Source organism: Mandrillus leucophaeus, unplaced genomic scaffold (genome assembly GCF_000951045.1).
Source record: "Mandrillus leucophaeus isolate KB7577 unplaced genomic scaffold, Mleu.le_1.0 Scaffold129, whole genome shotgun sequence".
In the NCBI taxonomy this organism is placed as follows: domain Eukaryota; kingdom Metazoa; phylum Chordata; class Mammalia; order Primates; family Cercopithecidae; genus Mandrillus; species Mandrillus leucophaeus.
In genome coordinates this window covers 1777906-1796514 of record NW_012101243.1, presented here as the reverse complement: position 1 = coordinate 1796514, position 18609 = coordinate 1777906, and the positions used below count along the sequence as shown (strand labels likewise).

General features: G+C 54.3%; 2 protein-coding genes across 5 annotated transcripts in view; one reads left to right on the top strand and one right to left on the bottom strand.

The window, feature by feature from the left end:
* The window catches only part of MMP24 (matrix metallopeptidase 24 (membrane-inserted)), a 33275-nt gene extending 19107 nt beyond the window's left edge, over positions 1-14168 (top strand). Inside the window, exons 5-9 of the mRNA XM_011972403.1 lie at positions 988-1149; positions 4309-4523; positions 6593-6731; positions 8389-8655; positions 11447-14168. Coding sequence (XP_011827793.1) covers positions 988-1149; positions 4309-4523; positions 6593-6731; positions 8389-8655; positions 11447-11784 — 1121 coding nt within the window. The 3' untranslated portion in view covers positions 11785-14168. The remainder of the gene's footprint in view (positions 1-987; positions 1150-4308; positions 4524-6592; positions 6732-8388; positions 8656-11446) is intronic.
* The window catches only part of EIF6 (eukaryotic translation initiation factor 6), a 24476-nt gene continuing 11079 nt past the window's right edge, over positions 5213-18609 (bottom strand). The window contains exons 4-9 of one of the 4 annotated variants that reach the window (XM_011972406.1): positions 17677-17852; positions 16977-17153; positions 16598-16779; positions 16195-16216; positions 11454-11459; positions 5213-5227 (exon numbers count right to left, since the gene is read on the bottom strand). In XM_011972406.1, the coding sequence (XP_011827796.1) occupies positions 16207-16216; positions 16598-16779; positions 16977-17153; positions 17677-17852 (545 nt within the window). In that variant the 3' untranslated portion in view covers positions 5213-5227; positions 11454-11459; positions 16195-16206. Of the gene's footprint in view, positions 5228-11453; positions 11460-15929; positions 16217-16597; positions 16780-16976; positions 17154-17676; positions 17853-18609 lie in introns of those variants that run through there. The other 3 variants (XM_011972404.1, XM_011972405.1, XM_011972407.1) reach the window with 3 other exon arrangements.

The window sequence follows — 18609 nt, the reverse complement described above, 5'->3', positions numbered from 1 at the left end:
TTTGAGATGGAGTCTCTGTTGTCCAAGCTGGAGTGCAGTGGAGCGATCTTGGCTCACTGCAACCTCCACCTCCCAGGATCAAGCGATTCTCCTGCCTCTGCCTCTAGAGTAGCTGGTACTATAGGCGCAGGCCACCACATCTGGCTAATTTTTGATATTTTTAGTAGAGATAGGGTTTTACCATGTTTGCCAAGCTGGTCTCAAACTCCTGATCTCAAGTGATCCACCCTGCTTGGCCTCCCAAAGTGCTGGGATTACAGGCATGAGCCACCGTGCCCAGCCAGCTCAGGGCCTTTTCATCTGTCACCTGGCCCCCAGCATCTAAACAGATCCCCCTGCCCCAGGTCTTGTTCCCTCTAATCCTCCCTCCAACTGCAGCCGGAGTAATTTCATTGGATCACACCCCCACTCCTGCTTAAACCCCCCACTAGCCAAGAAGCTGATCCAAATTCCTTTGTATGGCATTAAGCGCCCTGCTTGCCAGCCTGGCTGACCTCATCTCTCTCCGGCCCTCCCCTCCTGCTTTGTTCCAGAGCCAGGTGGAATGAAACTGCCTGTCCCTGGACCGTGTTTATCGCATTCCATCCGCCAGGAATGTCACCCCCACCCTTCCTCTCCTGCCCCCTGAATCCGTTCTCCTGACTAACTTCTGATCCTTCAAGACTCAGCTTCAGCTTCATCTTTGTGAAACCTTCCCTGAACATCTTCCCCCAGGTTTAAATGACCCCCCTCTCCTCAGAATCCCCGCCCGACCCTCCCAGACATTCCTAAAGCACCCAGAGCCCTCTGCCTCACTTGTGCTCTCTCTCTCCTTGTCCCCACTCTGCAGAGAGGCCTGGGAGGCAGGGGTTGTGTTTGATTTCTCTGTATGTCCAGCACGGGGCCTGGCACAGGGACTGTGCTTGGTGTTTGCTGAGGTAATGGGTTGGCTGACCGACTCATATCTAAGCAGGTGCCCTGGGCGCCTCCCCACACTCCTCTCCACAGGAAACGACCTCTTCCTGGTGGCTGTGCATGAGCTGGGCCACGCGCTCGGACTGGAGCACTCCAACGACCCCAGCGCCATCATGGCACCCTTCTACCAGTACATGGAGACGCACAACTTCAAGCTGCCCCAGGACGATCTCCAGGGCATCCAGAAGATCTATGGTGTGTGGCAAGGAAAGGGAGGACTGCTCCTTCCTCGGGGCTGGGCTGTGACTGCCTACCTGTTGTGGGGTAGGGGACGAGGGAGGTGGACGTTGCTATCAGCACTGCTGCTGTTTCTCTGACTGTGTGTGACCTTTACAGACTTCCAATGGCTTTGCCTGGCCAGAGGGCAAGGCTTCCCCTGGCACACCTGGGAAACCTAGGGGAGGGTCTGAGCTGTAACTGAGAGGGACAAAAGTGAGGTGAGGGCCACTCATTCCCTCTCCTTTATCCCTCCCCTTCCACACTTCTCCCCAACCCCTTCATGCTTCGCTCCCTCCCTCCTACACCAGATGGTGACTGAGCACTCCCATAGGTTCCACCTCTAGCCAGGCAGGTTCACATATCTGCAGGAGTAACGGTGATACAGTAGGATGGGGACTATAACCAGAGCTTTGTTCTTTAAAAAGAGAAAATGAGGGCCAGGCATCATGGCTCTTGCCTGAAATCCCAGCACTTTGGGAGGCCGAGGCGGGTAGATCACTTGAGGTCAGGAGTTCGAGACCAGCCTGGCCAACATGGTGAAACCCCGTCTCTACCAAAAATATTAAAACAAACAAACAAAAAAATTAGCCAGGTGTGGTGGTGGGCACCTGAAATCTCAGCTGCTTGGGAGGCTGAGGCAGGAGAATCACTTGAACCCAGGAGGCAGAGGTTGCAGTGAGCCGAGATCACACCATTGCACCCCAGCCTGGGCAACAGGGCGAGACTCCGTCTCAAAAAAAAAAAAAAAAAAGAAAGAAAAAGAAAGAAAGAAAAGATGAAAGATGAGAAGCTACTGCTTATCTAGGTAAGATATGAAAGGCCTCCTACACACCTCTCTCCCAGTTCTGTTCACACTGGTATGTGAGGTTCTCGTCTGGTCAAGTCAGGTGAGATACGCAGACCAGTTTACTTGAGCAAATGCTTGTCAAGACAGCACAGGCGCCCACATCCCCCAGGCTACGGAGCACAGGAGGAGGGCTCCCTCTGGAGGAGATGACCCAGCCAGAGCCCTGGAGGACAGGCAGGACCTTCACAAGCAGAGACCAGGTGGGGGCTGTGGGTCCCAGAAGCTATTCCTAAGGTAGAACAACAGGATCTACTGACAGATCAGACGTGGGATGAGAGGAAGGAGGGAGAGTTAAGGATGACCCCAGGGTTTCCAGTTTTTGTAATTGTGAAGCAATAGGGTCCACCAGTCTGCAGCTCAAAAATCTAGGCTGGAGGCCGAGATGGGCAATTACCTGAGGTCAGGAGTTCAAGCCCAGCCTGGCCAACATGGCAAAACCCCATCTCTACTAAAAATACAAAAAAATTAGCCTGGCATGGTGGTGTGCGCCTGTAATCCCAGCTACTTGAGAGGCTGAGGCAGGAGAATCGCTTGAAGCTGGGAGGCAGAGCTTGCAGTGAGCTGAGATCATGCCACTGCACTCCAGCCTGGGTGACAGAGTAAGACTCCTTCTCAAAAAAAAAAAAAGAAAAGAGAAAGAAAAAAATCTAGGCTGGGATATTTATTTGGGGTCTTTGGTGTTCAGTACAGTAACCACTAGTCATGCACAGTAATGAAATTTAAATTTATATTAATTAGGCAGGGTGTGGTGGCTCAAACCTGTAATCCCAGCACTTTGGGAGGCCAAGGTGGGAGGATTGCTTGAGGCCAGGAGTTCGAGACCAGCCTGGGCAACAAAGTGAGATCCCTGTCTCTACCCACACCAAAAATATGAAAATTATAATTTCAGTAATAGTTCTTTAGTGTATCTCAGTCACACTAAGAACTAGTCATTCATCTTAAGAGCTCAGTAGCCATATATGGCTGTGGCTAGGGGCTACTGGAGTGAACGATGCAGATATGGACAATTTCCATCATCACAGAACACCCCAGTGGACAGCTCTGACGCAGGTCTCTAAAGCCATGAGCCTGGATGAAACCACCTAGAGTAATGATTCTCAACTTGGCTGCCCTTTGGAATTAGCTTGGGATTCTAATAAAAAACACAGATACCCAGCCCTCAGCTCTAGAGATTTGGTTTTATTAATAGTTGGGGATTGGGCGCAGTGGCTCACACCTGTAATCCCAGCACTTTGGGAGGCCAAGGTGGGTAGATCACTTGAGGTCAGGAGTTTGAGACCAGCCTGGTGAAACCCCATCTCTGCTAAAAAAAAAAAATTACCTGGGCGTGGTGGCACATGCCTGTAGTCTCAGCTACTTGGGAGGGTGAGGCAGGACAATCACTTGAACCTGGGAGGCAGAGGTTGCAGTGAGCCGAGATCGTGCCACTGCACTCCAGCATGGGGGACAGAGCGAGACTCCTCCTCAGGAAAAAAAGTTGGATAGCTGGCCTGGTGCTTCCTGAACATCCAGTTTGAAAAGCTCCCCCAGGTGATCCTAATATGCAGCCCAAGTGGAGAAGCACTGACCTAAGGACAAAAATGTAGAGACAGAAAGGAAGAGGACCAGGGGTATGCCAGCCTCTAGAGTAGGGCAGATGGGGACAGGCAGCCAGCAAAGGAGGCTGAGAAGGAACAGCCCATGACGCAGGAGGACAACCAAGAGAGTGTTTCAAGGAAAGTGTTTCTATAAATCTTGCTGCTCAAAGTGTAGTCTTCAGACCAGCAGCATCAGCATCACCTGAGAGTGTGAAGGAATGCAGACTCTCAGGCCCTCTGAGCCCTTATCTGCATTTTAGCAACATCCCCAGATGATGCATGTGCTCATCAAAGTCTGAGTCAAGCAACCATTGGATGATCTTGGCGGAGCAGCTGGAGTGGGTGATGGGTAGAAGCTGCACTGGGCTGGGAAAGAGAATGAATAAAGTGGTGAGGAAGTGGGGCCAGTGTGTGTAAAGGGGGCAGAGAGGGTATGACCTAAGGAAGAGCGCTGACCTAAAGAAGGACATGATTGCTCTGTAACAAGGGAAAAGAGAAGACATAAGATTCAGGGGTGGAAAGTTGAGAGTCCCATTCTAATGGCTATTTTCATCTGTTTTCTCAAAGACTGGGGGAGTTAAACTGGGGAGAGGGAACAGGAGGCTGGACTGGGACAGACCTGTCTCAGAGTTGCCTGGGTGATGCTGAGACAATGGCAGCGGGAGGCGGGAAATGGCTGCCCCCTCTCTAAGATGTAGCTCCTCTCTCCAGGACCCCCAGCCGAGCCTCTGGAGCCCACAAGGCCACTCCCTACACTCCCCGTCCGCAGGATCCACTCACCGTCGGAGAGGAAGCATGAGCGTCAGCCCAGGCCCCCTCGGCCGCCCCTCGGGGACCGGCCATCCACACCAGGCACCAAACCCAACATCTGTGATGGCAACTTCAACACAGTGGCCCTCTTCCGGGGCGAGATGTTTGTGTTTAAGGTAGGGCCAATGGATTGGCACCACCCAGCTGACCCCTGACCTTTCCTCCTCCTCCTCCTCCTCCACACCACGGAGCTGGGAAAGGCTCCTGATTTGGGATTTGGTTACCATGGGGCCTAGACGGGAGCTGGCCCAGTGGCCAGGGTATGGGGTCTCTTCCTGATGCTGCTGGGTGAATCAACTTGTTTCCAAGAGGGAGGGGGAAAGATGGGTGATCCCTCACCTCCCCAGAATTAATGCTGGGAGAAAGTGCTGGAAGCTGGCTTCTGGTCTGTGACCTTGACTAAGCGAGTCACCTCCCTTCTTGGGACCTCAGTTTCTCCATCCGAAACCTGGGGGAGTCATTCCTCTAACAAAGGGTGTGTGAAGATCCAGTGAGCGTCCGGCTCTGAAGATGGCCAACTTGGAGTGGGGGCTAGGTCAGTGGTGGCTGAGTCTGACTCCAGACCCTACCAAGGCTTGAGAAGCTGCTACTGGCCAAGGTATATCTTGTCATCTGTCCTCCATCAGCCATGGACTGACAGGGTGGCAGCCTGCTTGACGTGTTGCAGGTTGGGCTCTCGGGGAACGAACTCTGAAATGGGGTCTGGAATGCAGGATTTCGATTAGGGAGTACTTTCAGAATCAACATTTGTGAGAAGGAGGAGAAGGAAGCAGGACAGGGAAGAGGGAGAGGTTAAGTGGCAACAGAGGCCCATGGCAGCCTCAGCCACCCCCGCAGGGAACTCTGGAGCTACGGTGGCCTGTCAGTCAGCCTACGTTGGGCCCAAAATATCTGGAACATTATAACCCCTACCTCATTGAATCACTGGAGGAGGAAGGGCATCCAGCGATTGAGAAGGGCTCTCTGGAGCAGAGAACATCCCCAAAGGGGCTGACAGTTGAAACCTGCCTGCTGGCCACACTCCTGGCCACCGGGGCAACAAGCCCTTTTCTGAAGGGGATCTGGGCAGGGCGGCTCCATCACACGGGGTGGTGAAAGAGGCTGCCTCGCTCCCCTCGTGGAGTTATCCCAGCACGCGCTGAGCGCTGCGCAGGAATCGGGCAGTGTGGGTCAGCCCCAATCTGGCTTCTCACTGAAGCAAGTCACCTGGCCTTTCTTAAGACTCCGTATATCTCAGATCAACTTAACAGAGACATGAAAGTCAAAATAAGGTCAAAAACCTGGATGTGAAAGTGCTTTGTAAAACACCTTTTAAAATACTAGCTTTTGTACCATCTTTTACAAATCATGCTTCTTCTTCTGCAGTCATTCTACTTTGATCCGACTGAACTGTTCATAGGCAGCTCCGGGTTTTATCACCCCCATTTACACATAAGAAAACTGAGGTCTGGCAGCTACAGGCCTTGCCTAGGCTGCTTCCGTACCAGCCCAAGGCTGCAGTGGGGACAAGGCACCAGTTACAAGAGGCGTTTTTACTGGACTCCGACTATTTAGCTGCCATTTACTCAACATGGACTGTGTGCCCCGTACTGTTCTGGGCACTTTGCCTAGGATCTCTCATCTGATTCTCCATTATTACCTGCACTTGCAGGTGAGGCCCTAGGTCATGCAGCTATAAATGGAGAAATGTGAATGCATGCCCAGGTCTCGAGGGAATTCCCATGACTTGGCTTCCATGATCCTGGCCCTACTGGATGGAGCTAGCCACGTACAGGGCACTCAGCCCAGGCTCAGTGACCACCCCAGCCTCCCACTGTCCTGAGGACCAGTCTGGCTGATGTCAGCGACGCTCCACTGCCCCCATGTGGCCACTGCAGGCCCTGACATCATCCTTTCTGGCTCCCTCACACCTTTTCCACACCAGGCCTGTCTGCTGTCTGTCTCATGGTCCACCCAGCAGCAAGAGTCAGCAGGAGGCTGAAATGAAGAGAGTTACAGGAGCATCCTGTCTTCCTCCCAGGGCTTTAAAAGTCAGAAGCAGCTAATGGACAGGCTCGGTGGAGGGTTGCCAAGCTGGCCCCAGGGAAGGTGTTGGGCTGTTGGGACTTAAGCCCCACAGCTGAAATCACTGGGTTCGGAGGCAGGGCCTGACACACCTTTCTCCCCCTCTCCCGCTTCCTCCCAGGATCGCTGGTTCTGGCGCCTGCGAAATAACCGAGTGCAGGAGGGCTACCCCATGCAGATCGAGCAGTTCTGGAAGGGCCTGCCTGCCCGCATCGACGCAGCCTACGAAAGGGCCGATGGGAGATTTGTCTTCTTCAAAGGTAATGTAGCCTGTGCTGCGCGGGACAGTTCCCTGCCCAAGGTCATGGGACCTCCTTTTTCCCATCTAAACTGGAAGAGGAGGGGTGGGAGGCACACATCCTCAGAGGGCCCCTCTAGCCTAACAGAGACACTGACCTCTGACAATTTAAGTCAGAAAATGAGACTGATAATCTGTATGTGCCAAGGTTGGTGGGGAGACCAGCTTTGTCCACATGACATAGAGTGTGGGACAAGCAATTGAAGACCACCCAGTACCTCATGGGAGGCCATCGGGTCAGTTCTGTAAGAACCCAGAGGGAAGAGGTCACTCAAGGTGGGGAGGGCGTGGGAGGGAGCTAAGGTGCTCACCCTGTGCCCAGCACTGTGCTAGGTTGTTTCATGACAATTATCTTGACTCAGGCCAGACCTCAGATGGGTGAGATACAGATAGTGAGAAGCAAGGAAAGCATTCCAGAGGGACAATGGCTGAATAAAGGAGCAGGGTTGGGATGTGTACGGACGTTCACAGGGCTTAGAAGACCCATCTGATGGCCACGGAGGCCCCACCTTGGAAAGCTGTGAGAAATGGCCCAGAAAGGTCACTTGGGGGCAAATCCTGAAGAGCCCTGGTTGCCAGGCCAGAATGTGGTCTTGATCCATTAGGCCAAGGCTGGAAATTCATGGAATGTTTCTGAGCAGCAGAGAGCCAGAGGGCAGGAGGTGACAGACATGGCAGGGGCAGGGCAGCCATTTCTGAGGTGGTTCTGGAGAGTGCCACTCATGAGGCCCAATCCAGGGAGGAGCCGTGCAGCTGGAGGGCAGGGGACAGCTGCCAGGAGAGTCACAGGACCTCAGAAGTGACTGAATACTCGGCCAGGCGCAGTGGCTCACGCCTGTAATCCCAGCATTTTTGGAGGCCAAGGCGGGCAGATCACCTGAGGTCAGGAGTTCAAGACCAGCCTGACCAACATGGTGAAACCCCAGCTCTACTAAAATTACAAAAATTAGCCACGCGTGGTGGCGCATGCCTGTAATCCCAGCTACTCAGGTGGCTGAGGCAGGAGAATCGCTTGAACCCAGGAGGCGGAGGTTGTGGTGAGCTGAGATCGCACCATTGCACTCCAGCCTGGGCAACAAGAGCCAAACTCCATCTCAAAAAAAAGTGGCTGAATACTGAGAGTAGCAGGAAAGAGAGGGTCAACAGTGAGGCTAGGACTCCCTGCTGGGGACCTGGGAGACAGAAGGTGATGAGGAGGGAGCCCTTCTGTGGTGCAGATGAGGAGCTCTGGGAAGCCAGCCAATGTGGAGCTGCCCATAGGCCACGGGAGGTCAGGGTTTCTGGGTCTGCTGCTCAGGTCCAGTGGGACAGCCTCAGAGTCAGGTGTCGCTGGTGGCAGGTTTGGAGAGTGGTAGTGCATGCAAAGCCATGTAAGTGGCTGAGATGACCAGAGAGCAGAGAGGAGCAACTCACATGATGAAAAGAGGGTGGGACTCGGAGCCCAGGCAGCAGGGGCAAGTTGTCCAGGATCTGGGACTGACCTCAGGCTTCCTGCTCTTCCCAACTCTAACTGGGCCAAGGGGCTGAGGGCATCAGGCTGTTTTCACCTGACATCCTGAAGATGGGCAGGCGGCACTGAGTGACTGGGGAAGCTGATCCTGGGCTCCTCTTGGCCACAGGTGACAAGTATTGGGTGTTTAAGGAGGTGACGGTGGAGCCTGGGTACCCCCACAGCCTGGGGGAGTTGGGCAGCTGTCTGCCCCGTGAAGGCATTGACACAGCTCTGCGCTGGGAACCTGTGGGCAAGACCTACTTTTTCAAAGGCGAGCGGTACTGGCGCTACAGCGAGGAGCGGCGGGCCACGGACCCTGGCTACCCTAAGCCTATCACCGTGTGGAAGGGCATCCCACAGGCTCCCCAAGGGGCCTTCATCAGCAAGGAAGGATGTACGTAAGGGCCGGGCTGGGGTGGGCGTGGGGAGCTGGTTTTATGTGGTCCTCACCAGTGCCCATGGGCATACTCAGTGCCTATGGGCATCCAGGTTTGAGACAACACCTGGTGGCAGACAGTTGACTCGTATCTACCCATGTTCACACGGTCCATTAATTCGCTTACCAGCTGCCGAGTCACACTTTTTCATCTGCAGGAGCGATTCACAGCAGAGAGACGTTGTCATAGACTGACTTCATTCCTTCAGACAGCATTTCTCGAACACTTATCCGCAGGTGTACTCCAGGGACGCCTCGAGTTACCAAATCTGAAAAGCAATGATGGGCATGCATGTTTCAAAGCCACTTTTTCACAGGGCTTGAGGGCAAGAAGATGGAAAGAAAACCTTTAAAAAACATGTGTTTTTTTTGTTTTTTTTTTTAATTCTAAGAGATAAGGTCTCTGTCGCCTAGGCTGGAATGCAGCGGCACAATCATAGCTCACTGCAGCCTCAACCTCTTGGTCTCAAATGATCCTCCTGCCTCATCAGCCTCCTGAGTAGTTGGGATTATAGGCACATGCCACTATGCCTGACTACTTTACATTTTTTTTGTAGAGACAGGATTTCACTATTGTTGGCCAGGCTGGTCTCAAACTCCTGGCCTCAAGCAATCCTCCCACCTCGGCCTCTCAAAGCCCTGGGATTACAAGTATGAGCCACTGCATCAAGAGAGAAACTTTTTATGTTTCCTGAATTCCTCCTAGAAGCCATGCTGGCCACCAGCCCCTACGACTGCCGTCAGACATTCAACCTGTCTCCCCACCAGCACAGGAGCTTCTCAGGAGGAGCGGCCAGCCTGGCCAGATGCAGAGTGGGCCTCCAGGAGTGTTTGTTAAGTAGATCTCCACTGATGTGGTCCAAAACACAGACTCTAGAGCTGGACTGGCTGGGTTCGTAACCACCATAGTACCACTCACTATGAATCTGAGCAAATCTCTAAGAAGTTTTCTGTTTTCTCATTTATAAAATGATGATAATAATGGTACCTACCTTTATATAATGGTTTTGTGAGGATTAAAGAAGATAAATTGTGTAGTATACTTAGAAATAATGCCTAGCACACAATCCATGCTATATGTTTTAGCTGCTATCGTCATCATCATCATCATTATCATCATCTTGTGGGTTTCAGTTTATGTGGATTGAAAAGATTCATTCATTCACTCCATAATAATAGACAGCTTGTGTGGTGGGAGCTGGGGACGTAGCAGTGAACAGGACTTGCATAGGTCCGAGTCTAGGAGCATAAAGCAAGATGGCAACAGATGCTATAAGGGAAAGACACCCAGTACTTTGGGAGGTCGAGGTGGGAGGATCACTTGAGGCCAGGAGGTCGAGACCAGCCTGGGTAACATAGTGAGACTCCATCTCTACAAAAAAAAATACAAAAATTAGCTGGGCATGGTGACATGTGCCTGTAGTCCCAGCTACTTGGGAGGCTGAGGCCAGAGGATTGCTTAAGACCAGGAGTTTGAGGCTGCAGTGAGTTATGACTGCGCCACTTGTACTCCAGCCTAGGTGATGGAATGAGACCTTGTCTTAAAAAAAAAAAAAAGAAAAGAAAAGAAAAAAAGGAAATAAATCTGGGAGAGAGCAATGAACTAGAGGGGGCCATGTTAGAGATGGCTGGGAAGGGCTCTCCGACAAGGCTTCACTGATAAGAAAGCCAATGGCCAGGCCGGGCGCGGTGGCTCACGCCTGTAATCCCAGCACTTTGGGAGGCCAAGGCGGGTGGATCACGAGGTCAGGAGATCGAGACCATCCTGACTAACATGGCGAAACCCTGTCTTTACTAAAAATACAAAAAATTAGCTAGGCGTGGTGGCGGGCGCCTGTAGTCCCAGCTACTCGGGAGGCTGAGGCAGGAGAATGGTGTGAACCTGGAAGGCAGAGCTTGCAGTGAGCCGAGATTGTGCCACTGCAACTCCAGCGTGGGCGACAGAGCAAGACTCCGTCTCAAAAAAAAAAAAAAAAAGAAAGCCATTGGCCACAGCTGCTATTTGTTGGCTGTCTTGTATACCTGATGCTTTACACACAAGATCTCCCTTTTTGGGGAGCCTCAGAGACAGGTGACATCAAGGACCTAGACCAATGAAAGCCCTAGCCATGATGGGGAGCCAGCCAATGAGGACGGCCTGAGCAAGCTGCTTTGCCCGCTGGCTGAGCTGCTTAGGCTGTTGCTGGAGCCCTGGGGTGGTTGCCCAGGGAGTGATTGGCAAGACTGCCCAGCCTCTCCCCAAGAAGGCTCCCAAAGACCCTGCACCTGTGTTGAGTGATGTGTGCCAAGCAAAAAAAAACCCGTAATTGCACAGAGGTAGTGTCTTGCTGTCAACACAAGGTGAAATCTTACTCCTTGCCTCCCTTGGCTCAAGCAGAAGCCAGGCTGAGGCTTAATGGAACCCACATGTGGGGCAAGGGGGACCTGTGGGCACAGTGTGACAGAGCTGTGACCCAGGCAGCGTGCAAGGGGTCCTGTCTGGGCGGCACAAAGTGAACCATGTCCCAATTCTCCCTGAAGCCCCTCTGGTTTCCTAGCACCCGTAGAATGACAGGCAGACCACTCCAGGTCCCAGGCGCTCCCCTCTGCAGCTTCTTACTCCATGACTCAGCCAAGCACTACACCCCAAACCACCAGGTGTCCCCACCTTGCCTCCCACGCCACAGCGCCTGTGCCCTTCCTCTCACACTGCCCCAAAGCAGGTGCCGGAAGTGTCTGGGAGTGGTGATGCTGGGCTGTATTTCTGCAGATTACACCTACTTCTACAAGGGCCGGGACTACTGGAAGTTTGACAACCAGAAACTGAGCGTGGAGCCAGGCTACCCGCGCAACATCCTGCGTGACTGGATGGGCTGCAACCAGAAAGAGGTGGAGCGGCGGAAGGAACGGCGGCTGCCCCAGGACGACGTGGACATCATGGTGACCATCAACGATGTGCCGGGCTCTGTGAACGCTGTGGCCGTGGTCATCCCCTGTATCCTGTCCCTCTGCATCCTGGTGCTGGTCTACACCATCTTCCAGTTCAAGAACAAGACAGGCCCTCAGCCTGTCACCTACTATAAGCGGCCAGTCCAGGAGTGGGTGTGAGCAGCCCAGAGCCCTCTCTGTCCACTCGGTCTGGCCAGCCAGGCCCTTCCTCACCAGGGTCTGAGGGGCAGCTCTGGCCACTGCTCACCAGGGCCAGCAGGGCCCTAGGCTGGGGTCGTACAGCTGAAGTGGTGGGTGCATTTGGCCTAGGCTGAGCGTGGGGCAGGGAATTATGGGGGCTGTGCCCCCAGGGTGGGTGTCTGGCACCCAGCTGCCAGCCTTCTGTCCTGGGCAAACTACTCCCTACTTAAGGGAATAGGCCAGGCTCCATCCGGAGGCAGGGACCATGCCAGGAGGAGCCCCTGAGGTCACAGCATCCTGTGGTGTCCATGAGGTACCACAGCTCCACTCCTGGCTGGAACCCAGCACCCTCTGTGGGAAGCCAGCACTAGCTCTCATCCCCCATCCGGGAGATGCCACCAGTCCTGGTCCCCTTTTGCCAACACCTGCTGGTCAGATGTCCCCCTACCCCCACCCCACTGTCCTCCAAGGCTACAGGACCCCTGCTTCTGACACAGTGGGCAACAAGCCTGGGTTTCCCTGCTGGCAGACAGCAGATCCCTCAGGAAACCTGCTCCACTTGTCAGGGTCTCTTCAGAGACCCAGGATTTAGGGTCACATGCTGCAGGCAGGGCTGTGGCCCGGCTGGGTCTGACAAGGACCCACCTGTCACATCGTGAGTATTTAAATGTCCTGTCACTACTGTTTAAAGTCCCATTTTGCAAAGGCTGCTTGAGGCTTTAGGTGAACTAGAGGTGACTGTCTTGGTGATGAGGCCAGCAGAGCGGCCCTCCCCCAGGCGACAAGGACCAAGGTGCTGTTAAGGCCACTCTAGCACCCAGACACCCCAGTAGCTGAGCCCTGCTCCTATAGCTACAGAGCTGGGGCAGAAGCTGACCCCATTTCTGGAGGCAGATCCGAGTTTGTGACCGTCCTCCACTCCCCTCTATTGTCCCTGTCCCCAGCTTTGCTCCAGCCTGTCACTTGCGACCTGGGGCTCAGCCTGACTAGTTAGGTGAGACAGAGATGGCTGCAGGGCCAACATGGCAGAGCCTGGGAGTCCTTCGGAAACGGACGGGGTGTCTGAAGTGCTCAGTGCCTCCACTCCCAGCTACCCCAAGGCCGACTCAATCTCTTGGCTGGAAGCAGTGTTTTCCCAGAGCTTGGCCCTTGCTGACCTTGCTCACTGGGCCCATCTTCCCACACTGCTCTTAGAAGGGCAACCCTACCAGTAGCAGCCCCAAGCCAAGGGGGCTCCCTTTTTGACCTTCACTGGCCCGCCCTTCACTGTCTCTGGCAGGAGTTCCTAGGGCTTGGCCTGCCTTGCTCCAGTATAGCAGAGGCAGCCCTGCTTGTCACTGAGGAGTCCTAGACAAGGCCAATGGGTTCAGTGATGCCCACTGGCTCTCTGCCAAAGCCAAAAAGAGGTGTCAGGCAGTCTCCAGCGTGCTAGCCGGGTCTTGGATGCCACCCCTGCTCATTGAGCCTGCATGGGCCTTGCCCCCGACCCTGTGGTCTCTGAGATTGGGGTCGGCTTACCCTGTAGCACAGACAGGGACTCCTGCTGCCCTGGGAGCTATCTCAAGCAAAATCTCTTGTCCCAGAGGCGCCCATGTGGGTCTGCTGTGTCCCCTGTCATCATCCTTGTTTTTTCTCATTTTGGCCAAGGGCAGGCTCCCTGGGACAGGCAGGGAACAACTGCAGATATATTAGTGATTCATAGGTTTGTACAGTGTTTTATACTTTGCAAAGCACTTTATTAGCTCACACCTGTCCACTCACATGAAACTCGTGTAGGCCCTGGGAGGCCGAAGGTAACTCTCACCGTGTGCTCGGATGAAGCACAAAGAGGTTGTTACTTGCCCGGGCCATCCAGTGGGCTGGCTGTGTCTTATGTCCCCATCTGTGGACCCCTCTAGGGTCTGAGATGAGATGAGAAGTGTCTCCTGTATCCACCTCTTCCTGGCCTCCCTTCCCCCACTTCCTGGTCCCTGTCCACTCCTCAGGTTGGTGCTCTCACTTCTTGAAAGCTCTAGGCACCCCCGCCTCCCGCCAGGCTCCCTGTTGGCTCCTGGCAGGCCAGCTGAGAATGAGCAGGAGATGGAGGCAGGCAGCCCAGGCTGCAGAGGTGAGGGATATGGGGCCAGGCCCAGAGGCCTCAGCCTAGAGGCTTCCAATCTCAGATTCTCCTGCCTGTGGTCATCTGTTTGTCCATCACCCCAGGACAGGGCAGACGGAGGGGCAAAGCACTGGGGGCCCCAGAGCCTAGCTTCCCCTCAGCCTGGGGGACATCACAGCATTTCAGTGTCAGTCACATTTTAAACTGATCAGCCTTTGTATAATGTTTTTTAAATCATTTATAAATAAAACAGAAATACAGAGTGTGTCATTTCCCTGGGATGAGGGAACAAAGATCAGGTTCCAAAAGTAATCTTAAGCTCCGGGAGGAGAACCGGGGACCTCTGGGGTGTCTGGGAGCTGCCTCACGCATCTGGGGATGCGTCCTGAGGATCCAGGATGGGGAGCAGCCCCCCTCAGGAGTATGGGGAGGGTCACTGTGGCAAGGGCTTCTCCAAAGTCAAGGCCCCTGGTGCCATGACCTGAGACACATAGTCAAGAGCACGGCTATCAGCAATTAAGATATTAATAAAAGGCAGACGAAGTCAGGAGGTCAGCAGCTTTACGGGCTTATCAGGAGGCCTGCCCTGCCTCTGGAAGCCAGCGACAGACAGGGATGCTCCCGACCCAGCCAGCCGGAGAAAGGGATGGGGTGAACACGAAGGTCTGAGCTGGGTCTGGGTGCAGGCTGGGCTGTAGGCCGCGAAGGCGGCCCGGCCGGGGCTTCTTTCCAGTCCCCGGCGACCTCTTCGAATTCTCTGCTATCTCTGGGGAGCCTCGGGTGGAAGGGGGTGTAAGAGACGCAGGGACGTGGGGAGAGGAGACAAGGCAAGCAAGAACCACAGGGGACGGCGGACAGACGGGCGGCATCCTCCGGAAGACGCCGTCAGTACCAGGAAGTGCAGGCGATGAGGTAGCGCACGTCGTCCAGCGGCCCCCACGGGCTGGGCTCGGGATGGGGCTGAGGCCGGGGCTGTTGCGGGCCCTCTGGCGCCGCAGGCTGGGGCTGGGGCTGCGCAGGCTCTGGGGCGCCGCGGCCGCCGCTTAGCTGAGCCCCCATGGTCTGCAAGAAAAGCCCTTTAGGTCTGGGTCGCCGGCACCCCCCGCTAGGGCCTCGCCCCAGCCCTGCCCTCACCTCGCACAGCCACACCCGCTGGTCTCCCGGAACCCACCTCAGCGTCGGGAGGAGCTGGCGCCGTGACGCCACCGCGCGCCGACCTCGCCCTCAGTGCGTTTGAGCACAAAAGAGGGACTCGACCCCGGGCTCCGGGGCGGGACTCCGCGAACGTCCCCGGCCAATCCCGCCCTAGCGCCTCTAGGCCCCGCCCCGCGCAGGGGGACGGACTGCGCCCCAGAAGCCTCCAAGGCGCCCAGGCCGGGAGGACGCTGGGAACCCGCTGCCCCGCCCCAGGCCCACCCAGGCAAGGACCTGCAACCTCCATCCACTTTAGTCAAAGACTGCCCTGAAGCCAGATGCCCCAGAGCTCTTACGGGGCCCTCACCTGGCTCAGGGGAAAATCGGAACAGACTTTCAAGGCCAGAGAAGATGGGGCAGAAGTCGGGTGAAAATTGTGAGAACTAGATCGGGCGCGGTGGCTCATGCCTGTAATCCCAACACTTTGGGAGGCCGAGGCGGTGGGTCACTTTGAGCTCAGGAGTACCAGCCTGGGCAACATAGTGAGACTTCGTTTCTACAAAAAACAAAAACAAAACAAAACAAACAAAAAAACCAAAAACAAGGCGGGAGGATCGCTTGAGCCATCATTGCATCACAACACTCCTGCCTGAATGACAGGCAGAGACTGCCTCAAAAAGAAAAAAGGAGAACTGTAATGGACAGAGTTTCTTGCCCCAGGATGAAGCCTCCCATCCTGATGACGGTGGAGAAGGGAATGGTGTGTGTGGAGGTAGTGAACTAGATTGGGTGTGTGTTGTGTCCATCCCACCCTATCTTCCCAGAATGCTGGAACAACTGGAGAGTGCGGGGATTGTACACAGGCTGAGGGCCCCAAACATCACATTCAGAATGGCCCGGAGGGAACTGCACTTTAATGGGGTGGCACAGGACAGCAGAACCCTCAGCCAGCAGCCACAGGGCCTGCCAGCCAGCACAACAGAGCAGGTTTCTGCAGTAATGATAGATCCAGGAGATAAGCACAGGTGGAAAAGGGTTGGGTGCCCAGCCACTCAGTCCCAGTGAGCTCTCTGCCACCTCCCTGCCAGCATCCGGTGCAGATTGGGCGGAGTGCAGAGAAGGTGCCATAGTCCAGAGCCAGGAGCCCATGGAACAACTTGGAAGGTGACTCAGGTGAGGCTGAAGAGAAAGGAAAGCTCACGGTCAGTAGCTGTTTCACAGAACCCACCTCACTCTCAAGGTGCCTGCCTCAGCCCTCACCCCCAGACCAGCTCTGAAAAGCTGCTCAAGCAGCTACTGGTCTAGTATCCTAGCCCTGAAAAGCCACAAAGACGAGGATTAGCAGTTGCTCAATAAATATGTTTTGAATATCATGGTGAATTGAAAAAAAAAAAATGTGCTGGCTCTATCTACTCAGCAGTGTGCAGATATGCTCTCACACTCGAGAAGCTATCAGAACAAACTGGTAGGCTCTCATTCTAGATGACATCTTTTCCCCATACTCTAAAAATGCAAGTTAACCCCCAACCCTGAGCAGAAGGAAGGAGAGACCCCAGGTACCTATCAATGAGGGAATCCCGCATGCTGGTGGCAATGGTGCTAGGCTGGGCTTCATTCAGCTTGAAGACACTCTCCACCACTGACAGCTCTGTGCTGGTTGTGTCCAGGCCACAGAAGGCACACCAGTCATTCACCACCATCCCAGCAGCAATCACCTCACTGCCTCGGTTCACAGTCCCCGCCTGCCAAGGGATGGGCTCAATGTGAGTCACGGCACCAAAGTCTCTCCCTCCTCAATGAGGACTCTCCCCATACCCTGCTCCTCCCTGACCTGCAGCCCCAGTCTCAAACTGCAGCAGGTAATGACCCAGACTCCCGAACACTGGGCGAAAGGATCTGCCTCAGCAGGAGGCGGGGTTCAGAGGACAGGAATGCTTACCACAAGGGGGACCTGAAGAAGAGAGGACAGCTCATCCTGGTCTTCGATTGAAGTCTTGGGATGCACCAGCCCTCCCTGATTGCTGAAGACACAGTAACTTCCTACTAGCACCTGGTCGGCCACTGTCTGTCTGAAGACTTCCACCTTGAGCACATCTGCCAGAATTTCTTCTGTCTCCTATCAGTCAAAGGTATTGTGTTCAGGGCCCACTTACAGCCCCAGAACCAGGGTTCTCCATGCCCAGCAGCACCCGGGCCTTGGCTCCCTGAGCCCCTTATTTCTCCTATGTACCTCATATGAAAGCCTCACCCAGAGAAAGGAGGAAGTACAGCTTAGAGCAGAGTCAAAGCCAGCTGTGAAGCCCCTAAAATTCATGCACGCCCTGAACAGCTGGAGGCTGGTCTCGATGTCACTGTTTTCCCCTCTCACCCACACTCAGAAGTTCAACAGTCGATCACCTATCCTGGCCCAGGCTGCAGGACTGAATGGTTCAATCCTGAAGGATTCATACCCTCCCCAGCTTCTTTCTGACACTTGGTAAGGCCTCTGTTATCACTATTCCAATGAATACCTGAAACTCAAGGGCCCATACAGAAAAACCACAGGAGAGACCCCTAATTCTTGCCTGTTAGGAAAGAACAGTGGCTAACCACTGACAGGGATGGCCCTGTGACTCTTGGGGCAAGTTGGGCTGCCTCACCCTGTCCAAGTCTGGGTGGACCAAGGCCACGTAGTCATTGCAGGTGGTGACATTGCCCAAGGCTGAGAGCCGCTCCTCCACCCGCCGAATTTGCACTGTGTCTGGGAGGCTGTTGCGAATGTGTTGCAGCTCCTGGTCAGTGGTATTGTTGGGCACCAGGAGACCGTGCCTGTTCCCTGGAGAAACCCAAATTAGAGGGTGAGACAAAGGTGAACCATGAATACACAAGATGCCTGCTGGGCCCTAGCGGCTGAGGATACCACCCAGCCCAGCCCAATCAGCTTTCCCAGGAAAGCTTTAGGCCCAGAGCCCAGCCCTCCAACCCACTGATCTGGACAACACCCAGGGCAGGCCAGAGACCACCCAGGAATCTCAATAAATCCCGCCTACTTCACCATCATCAACTGGAGGGGAGTTGAACTAACAGGAAGAGCTCCTGGCATTACTTGTATATTTTGCTACTTAAAAACTGAGCTAATGCTACACACATAGCAGAATGGCTAGATTATTATTATTTTTTTGAGACAGTCTCACTGTGTCACCCAGGCTGGATACAGTGGTGCGATCTCGGCTCACCGCAACTTCCGCATCCTGGGTTCAGGTGATTCTCTTGTTTCAGCCTCCTGAATAGTTGGAATTACAAGTGCATGCCACCACACCTGGCTAATTTTTTGTGTTTTTGTAGAGACGAGGTTTCACTATGTTAGCCAGGCTGGTCTCAAACTCCTACCCTCAGGTGATCCGCCCACCTCGACCTCCCAAAGTGCTAGGATTACAGATGTGAGCCACCGCCCCCAACCAGAATGACTAAAATTTTTACAAGTCATCAATTCCAAGTGTTGGCAAAGATATATGGAGCAACTGAACACTCATACTGAGACAGGAGTGTAAGCTGGTCAACCACTTCAGATAATTATCTGGCATCACCTGCAA